Source organism: Phoxinus phoxinus, assembly GCF_949152265.1.
Source record: "Phoxinus phoxinus genome assembly, chromosome: 25".
NCBI classification, from domain to species: Eukaryota; Metazoa; Chordata; class Actinopteri; order Cypriniformes; family Leuciscidae; genus Phoxinus; species Phoxinus phoxinus.
In genome coordinates this window covers 18,136,865-18,160,886 of record NC_136900.1, presented here as the reverse complement: position 1 = coordinate 18,160,886, position 24,022 = coordinate 18,136,865, and the positions used below count along the sequence as shown (strand labels likewise).

At 35.6% G+C, this 24,022-nt stretch overlaps 1 protein-coding gene across 1 annotated transcript in view; it reads left to right on the top strand.

Annotated features, from left to right (window-relative positions):
- The window catches only part of dock4a (dedicator of cytokinesis 4a), a 71,925-nt gene that overhangs the window by 13,395 nt on the left and 34,508 nt on the right, over positions 1 to 24,022 (top strand). Inside the window, exons 2-18 of the mRNA XM_079604075.1 lie at positions 4,176 to 4,259; positions 5,020 to 5,060; positions 5,265 to 5,320; positions 5,802 to 5,898; positions 6,807 to 6,955; positions 7,772 to 7,856; positions 9,701 to 9,852; positions 10,809 to 10,890; positions 11,517 to 11,577; positions 12,212 to 12,344; positions 12,995 to 13,083; positions 17,911 to 18,036; positions 18,959 to 19,083; positions 19,690 to 19,852; positions 19,994 to 20,100; positions 21,326 to 21,482; positions 23,913 to 24,010. Coding sequence (XP_079460201.1) covers positions 4,176 to 4,259; positions 5,020 to 5,060; positions 5,265 to 5,320; positions 5,802 to 5,898; positions 6,807 to 6,955; positions 7,772 to 7,856; positions 9,701 to 9,852; positions 10,809 to 10,890; positions 11,517 to 11,577; positions 12,212 to 12,344; positions 12,995 to 13,083; positions 17,911 to 18,036; positions 18,959 to 19,083; positions 19,690 to 19,852; positions 19,994 to 20,100; positions 21,326 to 21,482; positions 23,913 to 24,010 — 1,805 coding nt within the window. The remainder of the gene's footprint in view (positions 1 to 4,175; positions 4,260 to 5,019; positions 5,061 to 5,264; positions 5,321 to 5,801; positions 5,899 to 6,806; positions 6,956 to 7,771; positions 7,857 to 9,700; positions 9,853 to 10,808; positions 10,891 to 11,516; positions 11,578 to 12,211; positions 12,345 to 12,994; positions 13,084 to 17,910; positions 18,037 to 18,958; positions 19,084 to 19,689; positions 19,853 to 19,993; positions 20,101 to 21,325; positions 21,483 to 23,912; positions 24,011 to 24,022) is intronic.

Here is a 24,022-nt window from a genome sequence, read left to right as displayed (position 1 = left end):
TGCTTTTAATGAAGCCTGCAGCGTGATAATGTTTCATGTCAGTTGATGGTTCTGTACCTTCATTTGCCGAATCGGATCAGTGCTGTGCTTTGCTGGCTGACATATATGAGATTTTGTCAAAATATGCCGGAAGATAGTCATTGAAGCATCAAACAATTATGTTATGTTTTGCATGGTATGAATTCATATCTTTGATAAAGTTACATTGTCGCATAATTTTCCAGTTATTATTGTAAATGTAAAAACCTAGTAAATTATTTGTAGTAGTTTTTTGCTCAGAAAATGTATTCTATATAAATATTATAGCCTTTTCATTTTTAATGTATATATACATTAGATATTAAACAGTTTCTGTCAAAAGTTTGAAAACATAAAAAAAATATGTTGTTGAAAGAAGTCTCTCTTAGGATCACGATTTAATCAAAAAATACAGTAACAGACATATTGCGAAATATTGTTACAATTTAAAATAATTGTTATTTTATTTTAATATATTTTAAAATGCATTTTATTTCTGTGATGGCAATGCTGAATTTTCAGCATCATTACTCCAGTCTTAAGTGTCACATGATCCTTCAGAAATCATAATAATATGATAATACGGTGCTCGAGAAATATTTATTATTATTATCAATGTGGAAAACAGTTGTGCATCTTAACATTTGCTTAACATTTTTGTGGAAATGGTGATACTTTTTTCAGGTTTCTTTAATAATTAAAAAGTTCAATGAACCGCATTAATTTCCATTTATTAGTATACATTTATTAAAGAATTTATTAAATATAATTATTTTGTAACGTTATGTCTTCACTGTCACTTTTGATTAAGTATTAATTTATCTCACTTTTTTTTAATCTCACCATTAATGTTTGAATTATATAATAGTTTCCACAAAAATGTGAAGCATTAAAAACTGTTTTCAACATTATAATAAATGTTTCTTGAGCAGCAAATCAGCATATTATTATGATTTCTGAAGGATCATGTGACACTTAAGACTGGAGTAATGATGCTGAAAATTCAGTTTTTCCATCACATTAATAAATTATATTTTAAAATATATTAAAATAGAAAACAATTATTTTAAATTGTAATAATATCTGACAATATTCAGTTTTTTCCCCCTGTGTTTTTATTAAATAAATGCAACCTCGGTGAGCAGAAGAGACTTCTTTCAAAAACACAATATAATGTTTCCAAACTTTTGACAGGTACTGTATTTTGATTCAAATAATATAATTGGCTAAAAAGTAAAACACAATTAATAGTTATTCAATTAAAATTCAGTTTGATATTTTTTATTTATTTGGACAAAATAGATGTGTAATGGATATCAACCCTAACATGAAATAATTATCATAAGACAACATAAACTAAATCAGGTGTTTTAAATACTACAAGTGAATTAAGGCATCACAACATTATAGTGTGCAGTTTAAAAAATGAATAATCATTATTTCAATCTCCTAATTATTTACTTTAAGTGGTCATTAGCAAAGTTAATATACATGTAAAAATAGGGGTAATGAACAATTATACAATACTGGCTGATTAAAAAGCAACAACTGTAATATCAGCCAATTAGGCCCCAATATTTTGTGTATCCGTAATGTTTACAATACTACCGATTATATTATGAATGCACAGGCTAGAAAGCTTTATGCATACCTGAATTGTAATTGTTACACACAGTTCATAACAACAGTCCAACTTGAGGGGAAATTATTTCTGATAATTATAACCTTAAGAACACAGCAGAGGAAAAAAATGTGTCCGCAAAGCAACCAGAGTGATGCAAGGAACAATCGCTCAGTCCATCAGGACCTTTTTTTCCCCAAACATACCCAGCTCAAAAATATGCAGTGTGTGATATTCTTCATATCCACAGAGATCCACAAAGTGCATAGCATTATTCAGTCTCTAAATGCGGCCACATTAATGAATGCCACCTTAACCTTTCTAAAATGCTTCGATGTGTAATAGCAGCCGCATTATATCGCAGAAGCAAGCCGACTGAACGTCCCAGCCACAGGGTTGAGTCACAGGGGTCCGGAGGGCTCTTTGCACCTGGTCAGGGTTCTGTGAGACGGGCCACTGGCTGCCAAACAGCAGTGTGTGTCCACAGCGCTGACAGCAGGACCGTGGGAAAGCGTTTAGCACAGGCGCACAGCTCAAACGGGTTCGCCCGTCCTACAACAGAGCTTTTGTCACTCCCGTTGGCCATGGCTGAGGTTCAAATAGAGGTTTAAGCTGTAATATAAGAATCATATGCCGTTTAATATTTGAACTAGATTATAAATACCCTGTGAACTAGATTTGTGCATTTCTGGAAGACAACATGACTATGACTTATGACTTGTATGTTGTTGTCAGACTTGTTTGTAAGCTATAGGCTAGTGAATAAAATTTTTGAGCAGCGTTTTCTTCTTCTTCTGTTAATCACTCAAAACTGGTTCACGACGAGTCATTAGATTCGTCTGAATCAAAATGATTATTAAAAGTCCTTAATCCAGTAATTGCATATGGTTGGTCATGGAAAAGATAGTGAAAATTGATTGGTTAAATAAGATATTTATAGTTGGGCCAATGACGTGACACTCAGTTTTTGGTCTATCAGTTCATTTATTCAAAAATGCATAATCATTTTAAAAATAATTTAGATTTTTTTCCACATTCTTTTTTTTTTAAATAAATAAAGATATAATATCATAATGAAGAAAAAAAACCTCAATAAAAAAAATAATGTTTCTTAGAAATGTTTTTTAATATTTGAAAATGTTTAAATGCATTTTTTTTTTTTTTTTTTTTGGAAAATGTGAGCACTCTAATAATGCACCCATTTATTAAATTATTTGATATCTAAAGTTGAGAATTTTTTTAAACTTGATTGTTCTAAAATGTTTGTTAATTACCGGTAATGTCAAACAACAACAACAACAACAACAACAAAAAGTAGTCTAATAGTTTACAGTTTGTTTGGACCTATTTAATACTGATAATATCTTTTTTTTAAATGGCTGTAATACCCATTTTGCGCTTGGAAATTAGACTAGATATATTTAATAGAAGTATCAATATTGATATTGTTGATATTGACCTTGATCACTTTGTATTTGATTGGAAAAAAGTGGTGTTGCCCACATAAATAAATATACATAGAATCCTCATTAGTGGCTGTTTATATAGGCCGCTATATGTAAGCCATCCGCCATATTGGAACTGTCAACTCGGTCCGTGAACATTCGAGAGCAAGTTCACTGAGAATCTCCAACTGTATATGAATGTCTATTATGCAATAGTCTTCAGCAGATGATTTTGCTAAACTAACACAATACAAAAAAGACGACGGCGTCAGCTAACACGACATTAAAAAGTTACCATAGTATAATATATCTTACTCTGTTAATATTGAGTTCATATAAAAACACAAACCACAAAACACGCAATGTTGTGGCATCATTGATTCTTACTGTGAGTAACGACACGCTGACTGTTCCAAGATGGCGGACATTTAGAATGTGGATCCTATATATTCATATCTATGGTATACTCGCAACATCTCTGGTGGATTCAGGACGAATGCTGTGTGTTTGCTTCACATCTCTGACAGGCAGTGAGCACACACATCTCGTCTTTAAAAGCTGACATGGCTGTTCTGGCGGCCTGCTTAACCTCTGAGCAGTGTCAGAACTCTGTCGGTTCTGTTTATGCATTTGAATATTTATTTATTTCCATGTCAGATAGTTTCCTAACCCACTTGATATGCAAATGAGCCCTCAAGATGAACATATTTGTGCATAAAGAGTGTAGGCATATGGATGCTGGAAGTGGTTGATAGGTTGAGTCTATGTGCTCCTGTGTGGAGAGATCTTGTACTTGTTATGTAACTTGTGCTTTGGGAGGTGACTCAGGGTTTATTTAAGAAAGAAGTGAGATAATGTTAGAAGTGCAGATCTAAGCATAGTATGGTTTATTTTTCATAAGGAAATGTGTGCTGGGTGAATTGAGAATGACTGTTTCTGAATTCTGCTGTGAATATTGAATGTAATGTTTATAAAACCGAAGTAAAGACGGTTTCCATGCAGATTTTGTGAAGACAGATGGTTTTGTCACCTTGTGGTCTGTCAGAACTGTAACTTTACTCATGCGTCGCGTCTGCTTGTTTTTCCCTCAGTGCTGGCAAATTTCCGGGGAATGCTTCAGCATGGACTCCCGCTGGAGATCGGCGACACGGTGCAGATTCTGGAGAAATGTGAAGGTAGTCAATGTTGTCGTTGTGTAGCTGACAATCAAATTCTTCCGAACTGTAGATCCTCAGATATGGAGATGTATTCTGTTGAATTTATTTGTTGATATGCAGTCAGTCGTTTGTAGATTATAACAGAGATTATAAACAAATTATAACTCTTTACAGTTGATTATTTTTTAAATAACTTAAAATTAGTGCTGTCAAATGGCATCTAACATAAAAGTTTTTGTTCATATAATATGTGTGTGTATATATTACACACACGCGCGCACACACACACACGCACAAACACATATACACTGTATTATAGCCGTTTAAAAGTTTGGGATCGGTAAGGTTTTTAATGTTTTTAAAAGAAGTCTCTTATGCTCACCAAGGCTGCATTTATTTGTATACGTGTGTATATATATATATATATATATATATATATATATATATATATATATATATATACACTTTATACAACTTTTATGTTAGATGCGATTAATCAATTTGACAGCAATAATATTTGTATCATAATAAATTATCATAGTATCATAAGTTATCAAATATAAAATTGCAGTGTCAGTTTTTTCCAATATCGTACAGTCCTACTCACTCACTAGTATAATTTGTATATAAGTCCACAGGGTCAAAAGTGCCCAAAACACCCTTAGTGAACCAAGTATATTTTTGCATCACATACTTAAAGTTTAAATGGTTGTAAATGTTTACTACATTATCCATTGTGCTGTTGAAGTCTGAAATAATTCTAAATGTCATTTTGTAGGATGGTACAGAGGATTCATCACAAAGAATCCAAATGTAAAGGTGAGAGCAATCCTACGCCGCTGCACGGTTGACACAGTAACAATGTGCAAAAGTTAAACGGTTCCTGTTCTTTTTTGATTTATCTGTATCTCTTTCCTCTGCTTTGAATTTTGGCACATTTATATACAGATGGTAGCGCATGTTTGTTTACTCACTCTTATGTGTTTTACAGGCTCATTAAATAACTTTGTGTTTTCTCCCCAGGGAATATTCCCAAGCTCCTATATTCACCTCAAGAATGCCCACGTCAAGAACAAAGGGTATGAGTCTTGAAAAAAAAAACATATATGCTGGAAATAATGGTAATTCCTACATTAAACTCGTATTTGGACAGTTAAGCCACACTTAAAAATTGTCATTGCATTTATTTAAAAGAAAGAAGGTTTAGAATCTGTTAAATTGAAGGATAACGGGTTCGATACCAGGAATTGGTGAACTGATGAACTGGACGGCTAATGAAATCTCACCTTTGACCTGCCACCATTGTCCTTGAGAAAAAACACTATACTGCTACTATGGACCGTCTTTCTGCTTTGGATAAAATGCATTTGCAAAATGACTCGGCCGCTGTATTGAAGCGACAGGAGCCTTCACTATCCCACAAGCCATTGCTAATGTATTTGCGGACATGTCCTCATGAGTCAGTGTTACTTCTCGTGGTCATGTGAGGTCACTGCTTTCCATCCTGAGCTTGTGCAGATGAGTGTGTGTGAATGTGTGTTTGTGTGTCTCGCCCTGCAGGCAGTTTGAGACCGTCATACCCACCGAGGACTCGGTCATTACAGAGATAACTATGACCTTGAGAGACTGGGGCACCATGTGGAAGCAGCTCTACATGGTAAAGATCTCTCTTTGTGTCACGCTGAACAAATGGAGTTGATTTAACTGTCAATCATGAGTGAATTTATTAAGAATAGATATTTTTACATGGTACATAAGGTCATGGGAAACCAGGAATTTATATATATATAGATGATTTTTGAGCTAATTTGATTTAAAGGAACACTTTTCGAATCCATTAAGCCGATCTCCGGGTCTGGCGGTAGCACTTTTAGCATAGCTTAGCATAGATCATTGAATCTGATTAGACCGTTAGCATCTCACTCAAAAAAATGACCAAAGAGTTTCGATATTTTTCCTATTTAAAACTTGACTCTTCTGCAGTTACATCGTGTACTAAGACCGACAGAAAATGGGAACTAGGAACTATACTCTCATTCCTGTAATCAAGGAAGTGGAACTGTGCTGCCGTACCAGCAGGCGCAATGATATTACGCAGCGCCTGAAAATAGTCCCCTGCTAGGTATCTTCCAACGTGACCGGCACTAAGTTTGTAATATCATTGCGCTGCTGGTACGGCAACACCGTTCCTTGATTATTACAGGAATGCGAGTATAGTTCCTAGTCTTATTGGCCTAGAAAATCGCAACTTTTCATTTTCTGTCGGTCTTAGTACACGATGTAACTACAGAAGGGTCAAGTTTTAAATAGGAAAAATATCGAAACTTTTTGGTAATTTTTTTGAGAGAGATGCTAACGGTCTAATCAGATTCAATTATCTATGCTAAGCTATGCTAAAAGTGCTACCGCCAGACCCGGAGATCGGCTGAATGGATTCGAAAACAGTAAAACTCAACTGTTTAACTCTATTTTGAGTTGGAAAATGAGCTTATTTCCAAAAAAAATTTTCCTTTAATAAAGGTAAACATCTCTGTCACCCACTCCTGTTGTTTCTGTCACTCTCAGAGAAATGAAGGGGATCTCTTTCACAGACTGTGGCATGTGATGAATGAGATATTGGAGCTGCGGCAGCAGGTTCTAGTGGGTCACCTCACTCACGACCGCTTGAGTGACATCAAACAGCACATCACGGCACGGCTCGACTGGGGCAATGAGTGAGTTACACCTCAAGAGCTAGTGGTGCCCCAAAATACGAATTCTGTCATTATCATGATGGTATTGGTGTCGACTTCTGACATTTTGGGGTATTGTGACAAGTTTAACGCCATGCATAATCATTCAGTTTGATTCATTTAAGCAATTAGAGTTTTGCTTTCCTGTGGTTGCCACATTATGTTTTTTTTTTCCTGTGATTGCAAATATATTGTACATAAAAACAGTGGGTGGAACGCAGTGGCAGGGACGGCCATGATGAACTGCCGGCAAATGTTGGGAAATCTGTCAGCCATGTGCTCGAATGCTTATATGCTGTTTTTCTCTAACAAAAATAAGTCGCAGATGGTAGTAGCGAGTGGGACGTGTTGCGTATGTTTTGTCTCTCAGTACGTATATATTGTAATTTTTGGAGGGTTTACAATGAAACGGGTTTTTCCATTTGATTCACGCTTTGTGAAAGTTATTGTAGATTGTTGTCTGAAAATGACTTGGTTTATTGTCGTAAATTAGAATAAAACTATTGAATTAATAGCAGTTTAATTGCAATTAATAATATAAATGTAATATCATGTAATTGTTCATTTAATTACTATTTTATTAAAAAAACTTAAAAAAAACTATCTATTAATATTATGTATGTATACAGTATAATATAAAAATGTGTCCATGAAATAACAAATCCATTGATAAATTAAACTAAAATGAAAAGTAAATCTGAAAATAGTATTGAAATAAACAATGGCAAATGCAAATCTATAATAACCATGGTGAGATTTGATGGGTAGAATAAAAATCTGTATTTTTGTGTGTGACAGGCAGCTGGGTCTGGATCTGGTCCCCAGGAGGGACTTCGGCATGGTGGACCCTGATGAGCTCAGCATCACAGAGCTCTATCGGCTGGTGGGTAGTCATACATTCATGCTCACATACATGCATACACACACACATTCCCATTACCCATGAGTCACCTCACCTCCCTCCTCTGCCGCCCATATTCATTGCTGTGTTACTATGGCAACTGCAGCTCGACCTGACGCCAAGGCTCTCTCTCGAGTGCTTCGTCCTCTGTTTTAACAAAGGCACACACACACACACACACACACACAAACACACCTCCAGTCGCTTGTGCATAGGGAAATGATAGTAATTAAGAACAAGAGAGAAATGCTAAATGGCACATTAACAGGCTGTTTGCAAACTGTAGAGACACTTCATGCATGCAGTTTCCTGCCCTTATAATTTGGCATACATGCAGCATCATTGGCACAATTGGTTCAAATCTCTCATAGCCACAACAGTGCCTGTGTACAGATCTTCGGAATATAATATCTGTTCCAAAACCTACTGAGCTGCCTACTGCCTACATAAGCAGTTGCCATCTAAGGGAGCGTCCTAACTGACATGGAAGGACATCATTTGGAATGCCTTTATTTTATTAATGCCTTTTATTTTATTTCATTTTATAACATAAATTGTATTCATTTTTTTTAATAAAATGGTGTATTTAAACTAGGCTTCTCAGAATTAAATCTAAATAGCACATGCCAATTTTTTTATTAGATTAAGTAATTCATTACTTTATTTTATTATAACTTTTTATTTATGTATTTATTTTAATGTATTATTAAATATTTTACATAAAATACATATTATTTGTATTAATCATTTAAAAGACTATAAATACTGTTGTTTTATTAAAATTCTATCGTTTACTTCTCAGTATTAAATATACAGAGCACACATCATTTTTATTTAATTATTTGTATTTATGTATTTATTTTCTATTTAAATGTATTTATTATTGATTATTTAAAATACTGTAAATAAAATAAATATTTATTATTTTATTATTTGTTTTAAATAGTTTAAATACTATTGTTTTATAACTATAATATACTTCTCAGAATTAAATGACAAAAAAAATACACACACAAATGTTTTATTTTATTATTATTTTAAACTTTTTTTTGAATCTATACTTCTCAGTATTGAATGAATAATAAAATATTTCTCACAGGTTATTGCATTATGGAATTCTCTGCAAAGGAAGCATACAGTTCTGCATTTGAATTCCGTTAGAAGAAAGTATCTTAGTAGACTGCATTATTAAGTTAAGCCTTTGCATCAGGGGGATTCTAAAATGCCTTAAAATGCTGCCTAGCTTACTAGGTTTTTAGAAGAGATGTAGTCAGAATTCACACAAAAATTTCTCTCAGCTGCAGCCCTGACCACACGTGTCCCAGTTTTCACTGGTCCATGGGTGGGCAGAGGTGTGGGGGTAGGGGTTAAAGGAAGAAGGAAAGAAACAAAAGAGAAGAAGATGTGGGTGTGGATGTACTAGACTAGAGAGAGCATTTAAAGAGTGGATAGTAGGAAAAAAAACACTAATGTGGCATTCCCTGGGTTAAGTGCCTTTTTAAAGGGTCTTTCAGCAACATGTTCTTTAGAAGAACAAAGAAAAGATCCAAAGCTTAAATATATAACCACAGTCCTGGGGTTCCAATGGTCTGTTTTTACCTTATATAACATAATAACGTTAATAAAAGTTATTATAATTTGAAATCTATGGTTTATAGCAAAGAAATATGCATAGGTTGATTTTTAACAACAGACAAATTTAGTATCTTACATAAAGATACAGTATGTGCAGACGTGGTAGGGACGTTAGAGAATTAATGGAAATTTTGAGTGATCTTGTTGTTGTAAATGTCTTTGTCATTGTAATCATATTTTCTTTTAAATAGATGGAGAGACGTCATCGGAGACGCGAGGCTCCCCCGCAGGCCAGCATGCACCACCTGTTCCTTCAGATGAAGAGCATGATGAGTTCAAACCTGGGGGAGGAGTTGGAAGTCTTCTTCTCTGTCTATGACAGCAGGGAAATGCGACCAATCAGGTGCCATCTCTGACCCTAGACACCCAATCTCAAGTTTCTCAAGTATGATTAATTCACCCCCCCAAAAAAAAAATCTGTCATTATTTAATCATGCTCACATTGTTAAACATTTTCCTTACAATGAAAGTAAATGGGGTCCAATGTTGTCTTGTTTTGGACCCCATTTACGTTCATTGTATGAACAAAAACAGCTGAAACATTCTTCAAAATATCTTCTTGCATAGTTGTTAAACATTTGAGTTAGTAATCAAATGGTTGTAAGTTTGAGTGCAACATAAGTCTGTCACTGTTGACTCCTCATTAAATTCCACCAGATCTAGCAAACAAACAAAAAACAGGTAAAATTCAGTCTAACCTCGATTTCATAAATAATTAATCGGCATATTCCTTCCAGCTGTCTGAAAGACGTCTTCAACCCCAACCAGTCCATCAGTGCGTGTACCTTGAGTATATTTTTATGACGCTATCAGACTATTACGTTGATCGTGCCGCTACTGGGAACTAATTTCTGCAATTCAATTCGACTGCGACGTCAATGCATCAGCTTACCACTATACATCAGCCTGAGGGATGTTTCAGTTTCACATCCATGATGGAACTACGGCCTTGATGTGTTTGTTGAATTTTTCATTGGTTTCTGCCTCCTTTTTCTCTCCCTCCTTCTCTCTCGCCACTCATGTTAGGGAGTGTACTGTTCAGGCACCCCTCCTCGTTGTAAATTATTCAGAACGAGTGACGCCCCAGGGCACTTTGTGAAAGTGAAGGAGAATCGAGGAGATATTGAGCCTCAATGGGCCTCTCCTTGTAATTACCTAGCACAAGTGTTAGAGGAAACCCACTGACACATGCAGTTGTGGACGCACATGTACACACTCACACCAGTCTTGCTGTGATTCCTTATGCTCCATGGCACGTCTGTGGTGAACCTGACCGTCTCTCTCTTTCTCTGTGTGCAGTGAGAGGTTCTTTGTGCGCCTCAATAAGCAAGGGCTACCTAAGTCTCCAGAGAAGACTGAGAGGCAGTGTACACTCTTTGTTGTAAGTATGGACTTTTTCGAGGTGCACCAAGGGCGTGTCCTTGGTCCTTTTTGCTTGCTTTGGCATTAAATGGATCTGGTACTATTGTATATAAATAGTTCCCTGAGTGAAACGCATATCCTTGACTGATCGTTATTTTTGAAAATGTGAGAGATTTTTATTTATTTAATTGTGAATATTGTAGAAAATGTGTTTCTCAACAGTTTGCTGCCGCATTTGATGCCAATTTGATATAATTTAAGAAATGATATTTTTGTGGCAAGACATTTAATTAACATTACAAAAAGGCTTTAAAAATATTGTTTTGCTTTGCTGTTTATCATGATATCATGTCACGAACACCCAAATATTTAAGTTCTTTTCTTTTGCTTGTTAGTTTTTATCTTTTGTTTTGTTTTGTTCTTTTATTTTATCACTATTGTTTTGTTGCATTGTATTGTTTCTAATAGCAGTAAATTACATTAAACTTATCTAGACCCTTATCTAGACCCCCCCCCCCCCCCCCCCAGATTTTTATTTGATCAATTAAATTGTAACTTTTAAACAGAGAAGGTGTTTAAAAGAGAAATGTTTGGTACATGGAATCTAGTAAATGTTGTTCAATGAAACGTTTGTCTTTTTTTAAGGATTTGGGAAGTAGCGATCTTCGCAAAGATGTGTATGTTATAGCTCATATTTTTAGAATAGGTAAGAGCTGTCGGATGCATATCACTCTTCTCGCCGTGTGACCTGTCATAATGCCTTAGATACCCTATCATAGGAGTCATATGGATCTCCTATATGGAAATATGGAAATATATCTCATATGGAAAGTGACAGATTACATCAAATTACGTCAATAGTTGTGGTAGTATTATAACGGCTAAATGACAGGCCACAGGTCAAATGTGACCAAGATGGTGTCTTTGTCTGTAAACGTCACCTTTGTGTCTGTGTAGCAGTCGTCGCTACATGCATGGCCTGCATCGATACAGAAACTGTGACGTTACAGTATAGATTAATGCTCATTTGCATGTATGTAATTCATGTCACTGTGGACTGGGAAGTGTTGTGTAACAGTTGTTGGTATGTCTTTTTGTGTTTCAAGCGTCATTATAAAGCTATAAGTGTTAATAATTCTGCCATAAGAGCTACATAAAACTGACAAGTCAGCTACATTTTCTGGGTAAGACACGGCTATAATGCGTAAGTGTCACATGACGCATTATACTGTATCTTGTGACAGTGCTATGTGTTCTTCGAGGCAGAATAAGAAAACGTTGTAATTCGCGTATTTATTTTTAGACGAGCAGTGTGTGATCCACAATGTGTGTGTTTGCAGGGCGAATGGTCGCAGGAGAGAAAAAGAGTGTGAGTAACACACAGTACAAACGTCCATACGGATGTGCCGTGATTAGTGTGGCCGACCTGTTAACGGCTGACTTCAAGGACGATCACTTGCTAAAGATCTACTCGTGAGTATCACACCCTAACTCTTTGGAGTAACTTTATGAAGCTAATTAATGTATAATAAAAATTTAGGACTGGATGATATAGCAATTTTCTTTATAAATAAATATGTATATATATATTTCACCCTATTGATGATATGCATCTGCATATTTATGTATTTGCTCTGAAATATTTGAAATATTAAGGGCTTTTCAAAAGTTTTTTTATATATATAATTTAGACCAGACCCCTTTTTTAGGCAATCATATTTAAAATGTTTTATTCAAGAACTAATTTACAGAAAAATTGCCTACATACATTTTTATAAAATATAGTTTTGAATTGATTAATTAAATAATATAGAATCAATTTAAATGATTTAAAATGGATTAAATTAATTGAATTTACAATCTCTAGCCGATTTACAACAGCGTAGACAGAATTCAATAATTATTTATATTATCAGTATTTATTTTAACATTTAATTTGTTTTGTTTTTGCTTTGTTTCATTTTTATTTATTTTTATTTAATTTCTTTATCCGATATATTTACTTAAAAGAATTAAATGTTCCATCTCTAAATGAAAATCATATTCAAATATATCACACAGCTCTCATTGTAAGTGGTTGAAATTCATAGTAAACTTGTGGTGCACTATATTTATATTCACAGATGTAACACAGAGAGCGAGTGGTACCAAATCCATGACAGTATTATCCGGAAGGTCAGCTCACGATACAGCCATATTGGCTCAAATACAGGTAAGATCCTCACAATCCCAATTTTAATTTCACTTGTCTTCTTAAAGGGATAGTTCAACAAGCCATAAAAATACTTTAAAATGTAACTTTGCTGATTTTCAACCCGCTTTGTATTGTTACAATGTCGGTAGTATATGTAAATGAACAATGTTTACTCTTTGTCCATGTTATTTGGCACATTTATTTGGCAGAGTTTTGACAATTCCAGGGTTTTCTACAGATTATACTTCCACATTTTTGTATCCCCGCCCACGGACAGTCGGATCGAAAGAGGGTCTTTAACAGAACATTTACTGTATTGTATGGGGAGGGTTATCACTGAAAATTGTATAGTACTTTACAGCATTATGGTAAAAATGTAACACTATGGCAACAGCTTTCTTACCTGTGTACGTGACAGTGTTTTGCTTTTTCCCCTCGGTTTGGCCTAAAACACTGTGTTTGAAATGTTGACTACAAACACCGAGTTTTTTAGTACTTCCGTTACAGTGTTCCTTCCGTATGTACAATTCTATGCATCCATTTAGCCACTGCCTACAACATACTGGATCCTTCTCTAGAAACCAAAACTAACTCACTCCCGCTAAACATTTACTCTATGAATTCCTGCACCTGGGAACAATATAAGTCAACACCATTATGATTAAAAGTTTGCTAAGTAGTATTTCCTACTAAAACAAGGTGGTATTTGACTCTGGTCCAGCTTATCCATAGCAAACTTTGGACAACAACTAGCCCAGTGCATTTTGGTTGTAGGAAGTTTTCCAACCTATTTGGCAAAAGGGAAGAAACAGCCTTTTTCCTCGGTTTTCTCTAGTCAGGTAGCACCATTTCAAAAAATATAAAAGTTTTATTCTAACACCATTTGGCCTCACTCTCATGTCATTCCAAACCTGTATGACTTTCTTTCTTAAAAAGGACAAATTTCAAAATAATGGCCTGTTCCTTGCACAGTTTTCATACAACTTCATATTTCTTTGATTATAACTCTCAGAGTTTCCATTTTTTGGTGAACTGCCCCTTTAAAGAACATTTTGTCTATCATAGCAACAGCGTTTTTCTGAACCAATTGATCCATTTAATTGAAGTACTCCAATCGTACCAAATCATGCTGCAGAATTTCTTTTCTTCTTGCTCTTAAGATATAAATAGCAGAACACTTTACAGAGAAATGCCGGGTTTTCTCCTAGCAACAGGTTCTGAGCAGCAGAAGAAGCCTGCAGTCAAAGCATCCGCCAATATGTATTCAAAAGAGAGACCGAGCAGAGCTGTTATTCGGGCACTTTTGTTTTTATGACGTCTGTATGACTCAAAGAGCTGCAGTTTTAAGCATGTTGTTACAGTATGTGGTGGCTACGATGTTTGCTTGGAAATTGTTTACTGGCTTTGTTTACACCTCTGAGTCTCTATGATATTCTGATCTTTAGATATGGCTCAAGCCTCTACTTCAATGCAAGTACTGTATATTGGATTTTTTTTCTGTAGTTTTACCATTCACCAGGTAAAAAATCATTAAGGCCAGCCTGTGTCAAATCAGACAGAATTAAAGTGGACCAATTATGCTTTTATATATATATATATATATTTTCAGCTTTCTTTAGTGTGTAATGTTGCTGTCTGAGCATGAAAAAGGTCTGCAAAGTCACTCCAAAGGGAGTTATTCTCTATATCAGTGCGCACTGTTTCCGAACTCTCTAAAACGCCTGTAGTCTTGAGTTTTCTTCTGGGAACAAACACGTCACAATAATTCTTATTTAAATAATTCCCGCCCACGTCAAACGCGAAATAGGCGAGGCCTGGTTGAGTTGTGTTAGTAGTGTGTTGAAACTCGCGGTTATTGTTAGGGGCGCTACATTTACGAAACACGGCTGAAGCGGTTAACCAATCACAACAAACTGATCCAGCCGACCAATCAGAGCTCATTGCACTAAAAAGAGCGTTACTGACAGACTGGGAAGAGAGGTGCTGCAACAATGTAAAATATAGGAAAAGTAATGTTTTTTTTTTTTTATATTCAAGCATACAAACTATTCTAGTAGACCCCAAAATCAAGCAAGAAGCAAGTTCTTTAAAGTAGCTGCACTGATTCAGATTTTGTTCATAATGCATAATATTTCATATAAATTATAACATAAATTGACTTGTACTGTATATTGTATATATTATATACTTGTAAATTATAATTTATTTGTGTTATGTTTTCTTTTATTTTTTCATAGCATTAGGTTTTTTGTCCATTTTATTTCGTAACACTATTTATCATTTACAAGCCAAAATTGTTTTTTTGTTCTCTTTTTGACAATGTTGACTACCTAAGAAAATCTTGTGGCTGTATACTTATCTGAATGTCTGGTTTACCTTTTGGTCTACAGGTCCTTTCATATGGGAGAATCCACCTTCCAACGACTGATGTATAGATGTCTCAGCACATTGAAACAGGATAGGATGGGAATTACACATTTCAGCTTTAAAAATAGTAGAATCCAAAAAAAAAACAGACCTGTAATTCATTCAGCTAGATCTCAATCAGCTGGTAAATGCGATCCAGTCATCTGCAGTAATTCAGTTACACTAAATGATTGTGGATGACCATTAGTAGTAATCAGTCACACACATATCGGCTATCAGTGTGAACTAGAACGCCATATTGATCGCGTGCACCGAGAGCAGTTGACCCTTTTCATTGTCTGTCATTGTTGTCCCTTGAGATGTTTTGAATGAGCAAATCGCCAGTGCTTCCTCATCTAATCGCTTGTATAAAAGCCAAATTACTGTTATTGATTTTATTGCTGGGTTAACAGAGAGAGAGGGGAAAAAAATAATAATTTCGTTTTAGGTTTAAAAAGGCGAACAGATGAAAGTGCATTGTGTTGTGTTGTTGATGCCATGTTTTGTGGAGGTGGTGGAGTAGTAGTTATGCAATCTTGGTGTGCATCATCTCGCAAGTGGTTTCAAAATGAATGGACTGCTGGTGATTTCACTCGTGTGGGCAGCTTACTCTGAATACATTACGAAACCATAATGAAGCCATGATGCTTCCAGAGCTTAAAAACCCACCAAAACCTCATCTACGCAACCCAAACCTTAAAAATTACCCAGAATGCTCTTGTAATGTCTGTTGTTTGTGAAGTACGAGACTGTTTTCTTGCAGAGTGGAAAAGTCAAGGACCCTAAGGATGCAGGAAGAAGAGGGCCAGATAAAAAGAAACTGAGATAGTCAAAAAAGCCGATCTAGCAGGAAGGAGATTACGCAGTTTCTCTCATGTCAATCTAAACCGCAGGCCGTGTCCCTCAGCAGATGTACAGCACGGTTACACTTGAGATGAAAGTCATTCAGACAAATGAAGGAATGGGAATGGGCGAAATTTCCCTCTGTAAGAACTCGACATCTAGCTTGGCTTTGTGATTAAATAACTAACTAAAAAAGAAAAGAAAAGAAAAAGTGTTTCTTCAAAGAGACTTGGGACTTTAAAGTGTAAATCTAATGCACGGATGTCAGAATCATTGGCTTTCATCAGTAGAATAAATGAGGGAGGCAGAGAAATGCTTGTCATTAAGTGTGTTGGAACACAATAAGATCTTACTGATTAGATGGAGCCGTTATGGTAACAAGCTCAAATGTTACAAATGGGGATTAAGGCACCGGGTTACCCATAATTCATTTACTCAAGAGGCAGTTGGGTCATTCCTGTTATGCAAGACCCTTTGAACTCTGTAACTAAAAAAAAAACGTTGTTAAGAAACGTTTTAATTGTAACTTCAGATGAAAATTGTACAGGGTGGATCATAACAGAGTGGAAATAAAATAAAATGAGGCTGTTGTTTAGAAGGATTGAACTAAAACAGTGACATGAGACAAGAGAGAGCGCTCAGAAATGCAGTGTGAAACGTACAAGACTTCGCAATGAGTGAGTGGCTTGTATAGACCGCGTTAACAAGGGTAATGACACACAGGTGGAAGAAATCAAACAACGTGTCCAGGCAATGGGTTATGGGATGTGTAGTTCAAAGAGACGGGAGAAGTGCCCTCTAGTGGAACTCATGGGCACTCCAGCTGCTGGATTTAAACCGATTATGTCAGCAAACAGAATAGAATGTTTCAAAGAGAGTCAAACCAATGAATACCACAAAACATTACAAAATGTATCAAATTCATTGCTGATACTGATGTGTGGGGTGTTGTTTTCCTGACAAAAATGATGTCACTTCCTGGTGGATGATGTAGTTAACTAGTTAAAGTGATTGTGTGAAAGTAACAGGGTGGAAGTGATATTGAGGACAGGGAAAATAATTACAAATTAAAAGTGCAGTGACATTTATGCTCTGTGAAATTTTGCAGGTGAAATCTATAGTCATTTCAATAGGAATCCACGCAAACTGGAATTTCATGACAAGGCGAAACATTTACCCATGCAGATTTTGCGAATTCGCCATGTTGACCAATAGAAAGCTCCTTGGTTTGAAAGTGACTTCTGTGTAAGCGGTGCTTTATACATCGCTGCACTATTGACAATAGACAATGTTTTTTTTCCCTAATGTTACCGTGCCTTAAAAAAACGTATTCATAGGAAAATGTTTTGTTGTGAGATTTGCGTTATTTTCGTAATAAAATGCTGGTTTATAAGTAGTGAAACTATTTAGTTAGCTGTGGAGCTATTTAAAATGGACCCAATAAAGTGTTAGGATTATGTTCTAATGTTCCAGACTTTACTTTACGCTTTACTAACCAGGAAGTACAGCTGTTTTCGTTGGCAGACTCTCATGTTACATTATTGTCAGATGTTACCGCTAAGGTTCATTAAAAATGCGCTTGTGTTTATTTTCTAGGCCTTAATGTCTCTCTTCAGCTCCTACACGGGGATATGGAGCAGATTCGTAAGGATTACATGCGTCTTTTCACCCGGAACGTCTCCATTACGAAGAGGCTGGGTTTCTCTGATATCATCATTCCAGGTGGGATAATCACGTTTGGTTGTCATTATGCTGCTTATTTTTACATCACATTACCATTGAATTTATGTTTAAACAAATGAAAGCTCTAGTTTTACAGTATATTTTTCATTCAACGACATCATCATGGTAATGTGGCCGCTCGGTGGCATCTGTAGTAATGGCTTAATCATGTCATTATGCAGTACATCAATAGCTTTGCAGTGTGAATACAGGCTTTACAGGAGACAAATAGTATTTTTATTGAATTACCGTGAACTTTAATATATAACAGTCTCATTTATACCATAATATAACACAGGCGCATCTACTAAAGATAGTGCAGTCTGAAAAATAATGTCGATGTTGTACAAAATCAGATTGATTTGACAGGATGTTCTTGTTTTGCTCGCTGTCACATAATGTACATACGTACACATCTAAAGGACAAAAGCAGTGGGAGTTTTTCATGAAAAAATGGCTTGTATTCTGTCATTTCTTTACATAATGCATTGGTTTGGCCACATTTTATTTGACATTTGCTTTCACACCCTCAGTCGGCGATGAAGCACCTTTGAGCCACATGTGTTGACAGACTAATTATAAATGTTTTGTGGTGTTTCTAACATCTCCGAGGAGCTGAAATGTATTGGCTAAAATGTGTGGGTTGCCAAAAGAAAAATTTTTGACGTCCTGCCTAGATTGCACAGGATATACTGTATGTATAAAGGTATATGCCTTACATAAATGCATACAACATCATTGTGTTGAAATACTTTGTAAGCAAAGTGTTCATGGTCACTTTTCAATGTATCAGCACACAATAGAAAAAAAATCCATTTTCAGCAACCTCTCCTGATAGGCTGATTTCAACACCCGATAACCGCCTGAAAGTGCTGTGCTGGTTGAAAAAGATTTACGAGATACTGTTATCGTCCTTCTGCAGGTGAAATAAGAAATGATCTGTATGTGACCATCGAGAGGGGTGAATTTGAGAAAGGTGGAAAAAGCGTGGCACGTAATGTGGAAGTCACCGTCTATCTGCTGGGAGGTGATGGGCAGACGCTCAAGGTGAGAACCGTGCCGTTTGTGTCCTGCATATAAATTAATAAATATGTCTCTCTCACTTTTTCCCCCCCGATGTTTTATTTCAATCTTTTCATCAACTTTATTAACTTGAGTTCAACTTTTTTTTACATTATTCCTCTTGTCTTGAAGTAGAAGTGTATTTTATCAGCGTTATATGCATTGAACTTTAAAAACGTGAACATTCAAAACATTAAGCTTCAGTAAAAGAGAATATTTAGCAGTAATTCATACATTATTTAAAATAATAATAATAATATTATTATAAATATGAATAACATTTTAGTAATTATCTTCCCTGCCCATAAGTTCTTGATTACATCAGCAGAAAAGTCATTTAGTTTTTTATATGTGATGGTTTGATTTTTTAAAAACTTTCTTCTGAAATAGATTTTAAAGTCAATATTATATAATGACCAACAATGACACATAATCATGCTATTTTCCTTTTATACAGTTGCAGTGTGTTTTCAAAAAAAATGTGTTATTGTGAAAATAACTGAATAAATAATATAAAAATGTATACATTTATTTATTTGTAGTTAAAAAAAAACTATAAATTGTAAAGTTGTAAAAATGTGTCTGTCTCAGGGTCTGGTTTGTTGCGGCTCCGGGGAGCCAGGGGTAGATGAGCACCGCTCTTTCGTCCTGTATCACAGTAACAGCCCTCGCTGGGCCGAACAGATCAAACTGCCCATCCCTCTGGAGATGTTTCACGGCACACACTTGCGCTTCGAGCTCAGGCACTGCTCCAGTAAGACTGCGCTATGCTTCACGTGCACTTTTTTTTCTTGAACATTGATTTTACGTCTACTTGTTATTCCACCTTCTGAGATTTTAGACGTTCCCATTATTGACTCGTTTCACATAACCACTGTTCTCTCTGTTCATGCAGCAAAGGAAAAGGGTGAGAAGAAGCTTTTTGGCTTCTCTTTTGTCCCTCTGATGCAGGACAATGGGAGACCGCTGCCTGATGGGACGCATGAGCTCATTGTCCACAAGGTAATGGGTGTCTTTGTGAATCTGTCTCGAAGTATACAAATCTTATTATTATATATAAAATGTATCAATTATTGTCATTATTTTTATTAACAGGGAAGTCAAACTTGAATTGCCATTTGTAACGAGCACGTTTGAAAGCAACAGAAATGGACCCTAAGTTCTGCACAATTCAGAAAAACAAAAAAGCTATTATTAATTTAATATGGTTTAATATGATATGATAGTATAATATAATATTGTTAATCTAGGAATGTTATTGAAAATAATTCAGTATTAATTCAGATTTGTATTAATCCAGACTCAAAATTTTATTTGAATCAATACATTTAGAAATGTTTATAAAATATTTGAGTCAGGGGATCTGGGAAAAATAAATATATAAATAAAATAAAATGTATTAATTAATTGAATCCAACTTATTAAAATATGTATGTGTAAATAAATAATATGAAAGATATAATCCAATTTACAGAATTTGCCATTACCTATTTGTCCTGACTGCTCAATCATGAGATTAATGACAGTTACTTTGCTATATTTTTTGTTATATTTTATGTTTCTCCTCAGGTTTATAAATTTTACAGTACACTAATGGTCGGTAGAAAAAAGGATACAGATATATAAATATATGTAAATATTTTCCAGATAATATTGTACACGCATTAACACACATTAGCATTACACATTAAGTTTGGTCTCTTTTTAGCTGAAGTAAAAAAAAAAAGGAATTATGAGGAATGCATAAAAATACTATTTAAACATTTTTAAGAAATATATTTTTGACAAAACACGTTTTACTCTAAAATTGTGAAAAAACTTAAAAAAAAAAAAAAAAAATCTAAACAAGTTGTGTTCCAAATTTGAGGCTGATATCTCAAAAAATTTGCTTTCAAGTAAGATTTAGTTTCCACTAGAGGAAATTCACTTCCTATTCGGTTCCAATCTAGTTATTTTTGACCGCAAACAGTTGAAGTGACTATTTTTTCTGGACCATTTAACCTTCTCAATTCATGTCCATGATTTTTTTTTTTGTGTGTGTTCACACAGTCACATAGCAAGTGTCAAAACCTTTACCAAGTTTTGTACCATTCCGATGAAGTAAAACAATTCTGAAAAAACAAAAAGTAAAACAGCACCAGAGGGTTAATACAAAATCACCCCGACAGTCTCACTGTGTGTGTATGTTATTTACATCTCATGCCTTTGTACTTCTCTCTCATAACAGTGTGAAGAGACAGCTGATCTTCAGGATCCTGCTCGGTACCTCAAACTGCCGTTTTCCAAAGCCAGCCTCCAGCCGGCCAACAACCAGACAACAAAGAACAGCAAAGAGTCCTTCTGGATCCAGTCGTCTCTCTGCTCCACTAAACTCACTCAGAATGGTGAGACAAAGTTCCTCCTCACAGTGTGCCATAAAGCCTAATTTTTGAAATGATGTTATTTAGATTTTAAATTTGCGATTGAGTTAAATCTGATCTGGAATGAACGCATCAAGAAGAAAATTTCCAGCAAGTAAATGGTCTATTGTAATAGAAGTGAACATCTCGGTCAACTGTTCCACATGGTCTCAAATCTATCCCATCCAGGCTGTTGGAAAGCGGTGATTTCATGAAATTTTTGTCTTTGTGCCATATGGCCCCGTCTCTGCATCACGACCTTGATATTGTGATATATTGATCTGAGCCCTTCAGCAGGTGAATGTCATGGTAACGGGGGCAGAAAACCGAGAGGTCTGCGTTTGGAGCAGAGATCACAGCGGGCTGAGCCCACACCTGCCTCTGTTGACCTTGGAAGTTCGCCCAGTGTCTCTGCGGCTCTGCCGTGCCTTCGCCCCAACTGCACACTTATTAACTGCCATCTGGCTGTTATTTAACGAAGGCACTGATCCCAAGTTGGATTCAGTTTATATTGCATCTATACTCGGCTAAACTTTAAAAGGCCTGAAGCTTGAGACTGATTATATTCATCTTGACCTTTGAGATATAATGAACTATAGACAAAACCATGTATAAATATTACGTTGGGTTACACTTTATTAGTTTCATTGTACTAACTCAAATAAGTCCTGAGGAATATTAATTTATTACAAGGTACTAATTTACTGTAGAGTTACGGTTAGGGTTTGGTTTAGGGTTAGTTACTTGCAATTATGCATCATTTACTGATATTACTATAGTAAGTACATGCAGTGGTGTAGTCTACGTGATACGCAGGTATACGCCGTATACCCACTATAAAATGCCAAGTATTTCCGTATACCCACTAAAAAAAGCGTGAGGATACGTAACAACTTCGTTTTGTGACAGAACTTTCACACTTTCATTCATAAATTCACCGTGTCTGTGTTTGCAATGGACACAGATCGAATCGCGTGAATATTAAAAACTCAAAGAGACTGCAGTTGTTCAACGCGTCTCTGGGAATGAGGGCTCAATGTGTGCTCTACTACACACACACACTGAAGCAAGCGCGTGCTTGTGTCAGCGCTTCACTGTAGCTATGAGGACATGATGTAGCTACACATGACACATGAACTTCATCACAGAGCTGCTATGAGAGTCACTTCATGAGAATTTCACCATTTCATTTGATAAAACTACCGTCATTCATTCGTATCATACACACACAGAAACTGTAATGTCTTTACGACAACCTGTCAAAATAAAAGTTCGGTATAAACTCAAAGAAATTATGAAAGAAATTGCACAGTAAAATGTACTGTAAAATAAAAATAATGATGAAATCTATTAAAACTTATTTTAAAAAGGAATATCACACAAGTTTTCATACATGTTTTAATTTAAACAGTAAACTTGCCAAAACAATAACACAATTGTCTTTCAAAAGCACCATTTCTAAAAGTAAATTTGTATTTATGCCTATAATGTTTTTTTATTATTATTATTATTGTCAGCTGATAAAACCTGTGCTTCAGGGACCATATTCATATAACATCTAAGGCTAAATGTAGAAAATCAGTCCAGTCTCCTCAGCTGTAAATGTCATTGGCTGTTAAAGTCTTGTGTTGCTTATAATACAGTAAATTGACATGTTGATAACACTTAGTCTCATAATGCTCTCAATTACATGTCATTGCATACTGTATGCATTAGTGAGAGTGGTGGTGCTTATGGGGTGATGAGACGGGGGGGGGGGGGGGGGGTACTACACTACTGTGTAGTGAGTCACAGTATACTCACTACAAAAAACTAGACTACACCACTGAGTACATGTAGTAATGTGTAACTATGTCACCTTAAAATTAACCTTAAATGTTACCTTAAGGTGAATCATGTCTTTATGTCTTTGTTCTTCTTGCATTGTCCCATCACATGTAAATGTTTTAAAGGCACCTTTAAAGGTTCATAGATCATTTGACCAGTTGATTCGCCAGCGGTTGATTCGCCAATGGTTCATATGATGCTTGTTAATTCGCCTAGAGTTGATTCACCAATGGTTCATATGATGCTGGTTAATTCGCCTAGAGTTGATACACCAATGGTTCATATGATGCTGGTTAATTCGCCTAGAGTTGATTCACCAATGGTTCATATGATGCTGGTTAATTCGCCTAGAGTTGATTCCCCAATGGTCGGTTCACCTTAGGATTCACCTTAGGTTGATTCGCTAGTGATTGATTTACTACCGGTTGATTCACCAATTGTTAATATGACAACGGTTGATTCACCTACAGTTGATTCGCGAATGGTTGGTTTTGTACTGGTTGATTCGCCAGAGGTTGACACCAATGATGACGGTTGATTCACCAGTGGTTTACCTTCAAAAGTGCACGTTTCTTGTGTTGTTTTCAGGTGACATGTTGGACCTGCTGAAATGGAGAATCAATCTGGACAGAATCCTTGACTGCCTCTCCAAACTCAAGGACATTGACGGCACTGAAATTGTTAAGGTATAAACCACA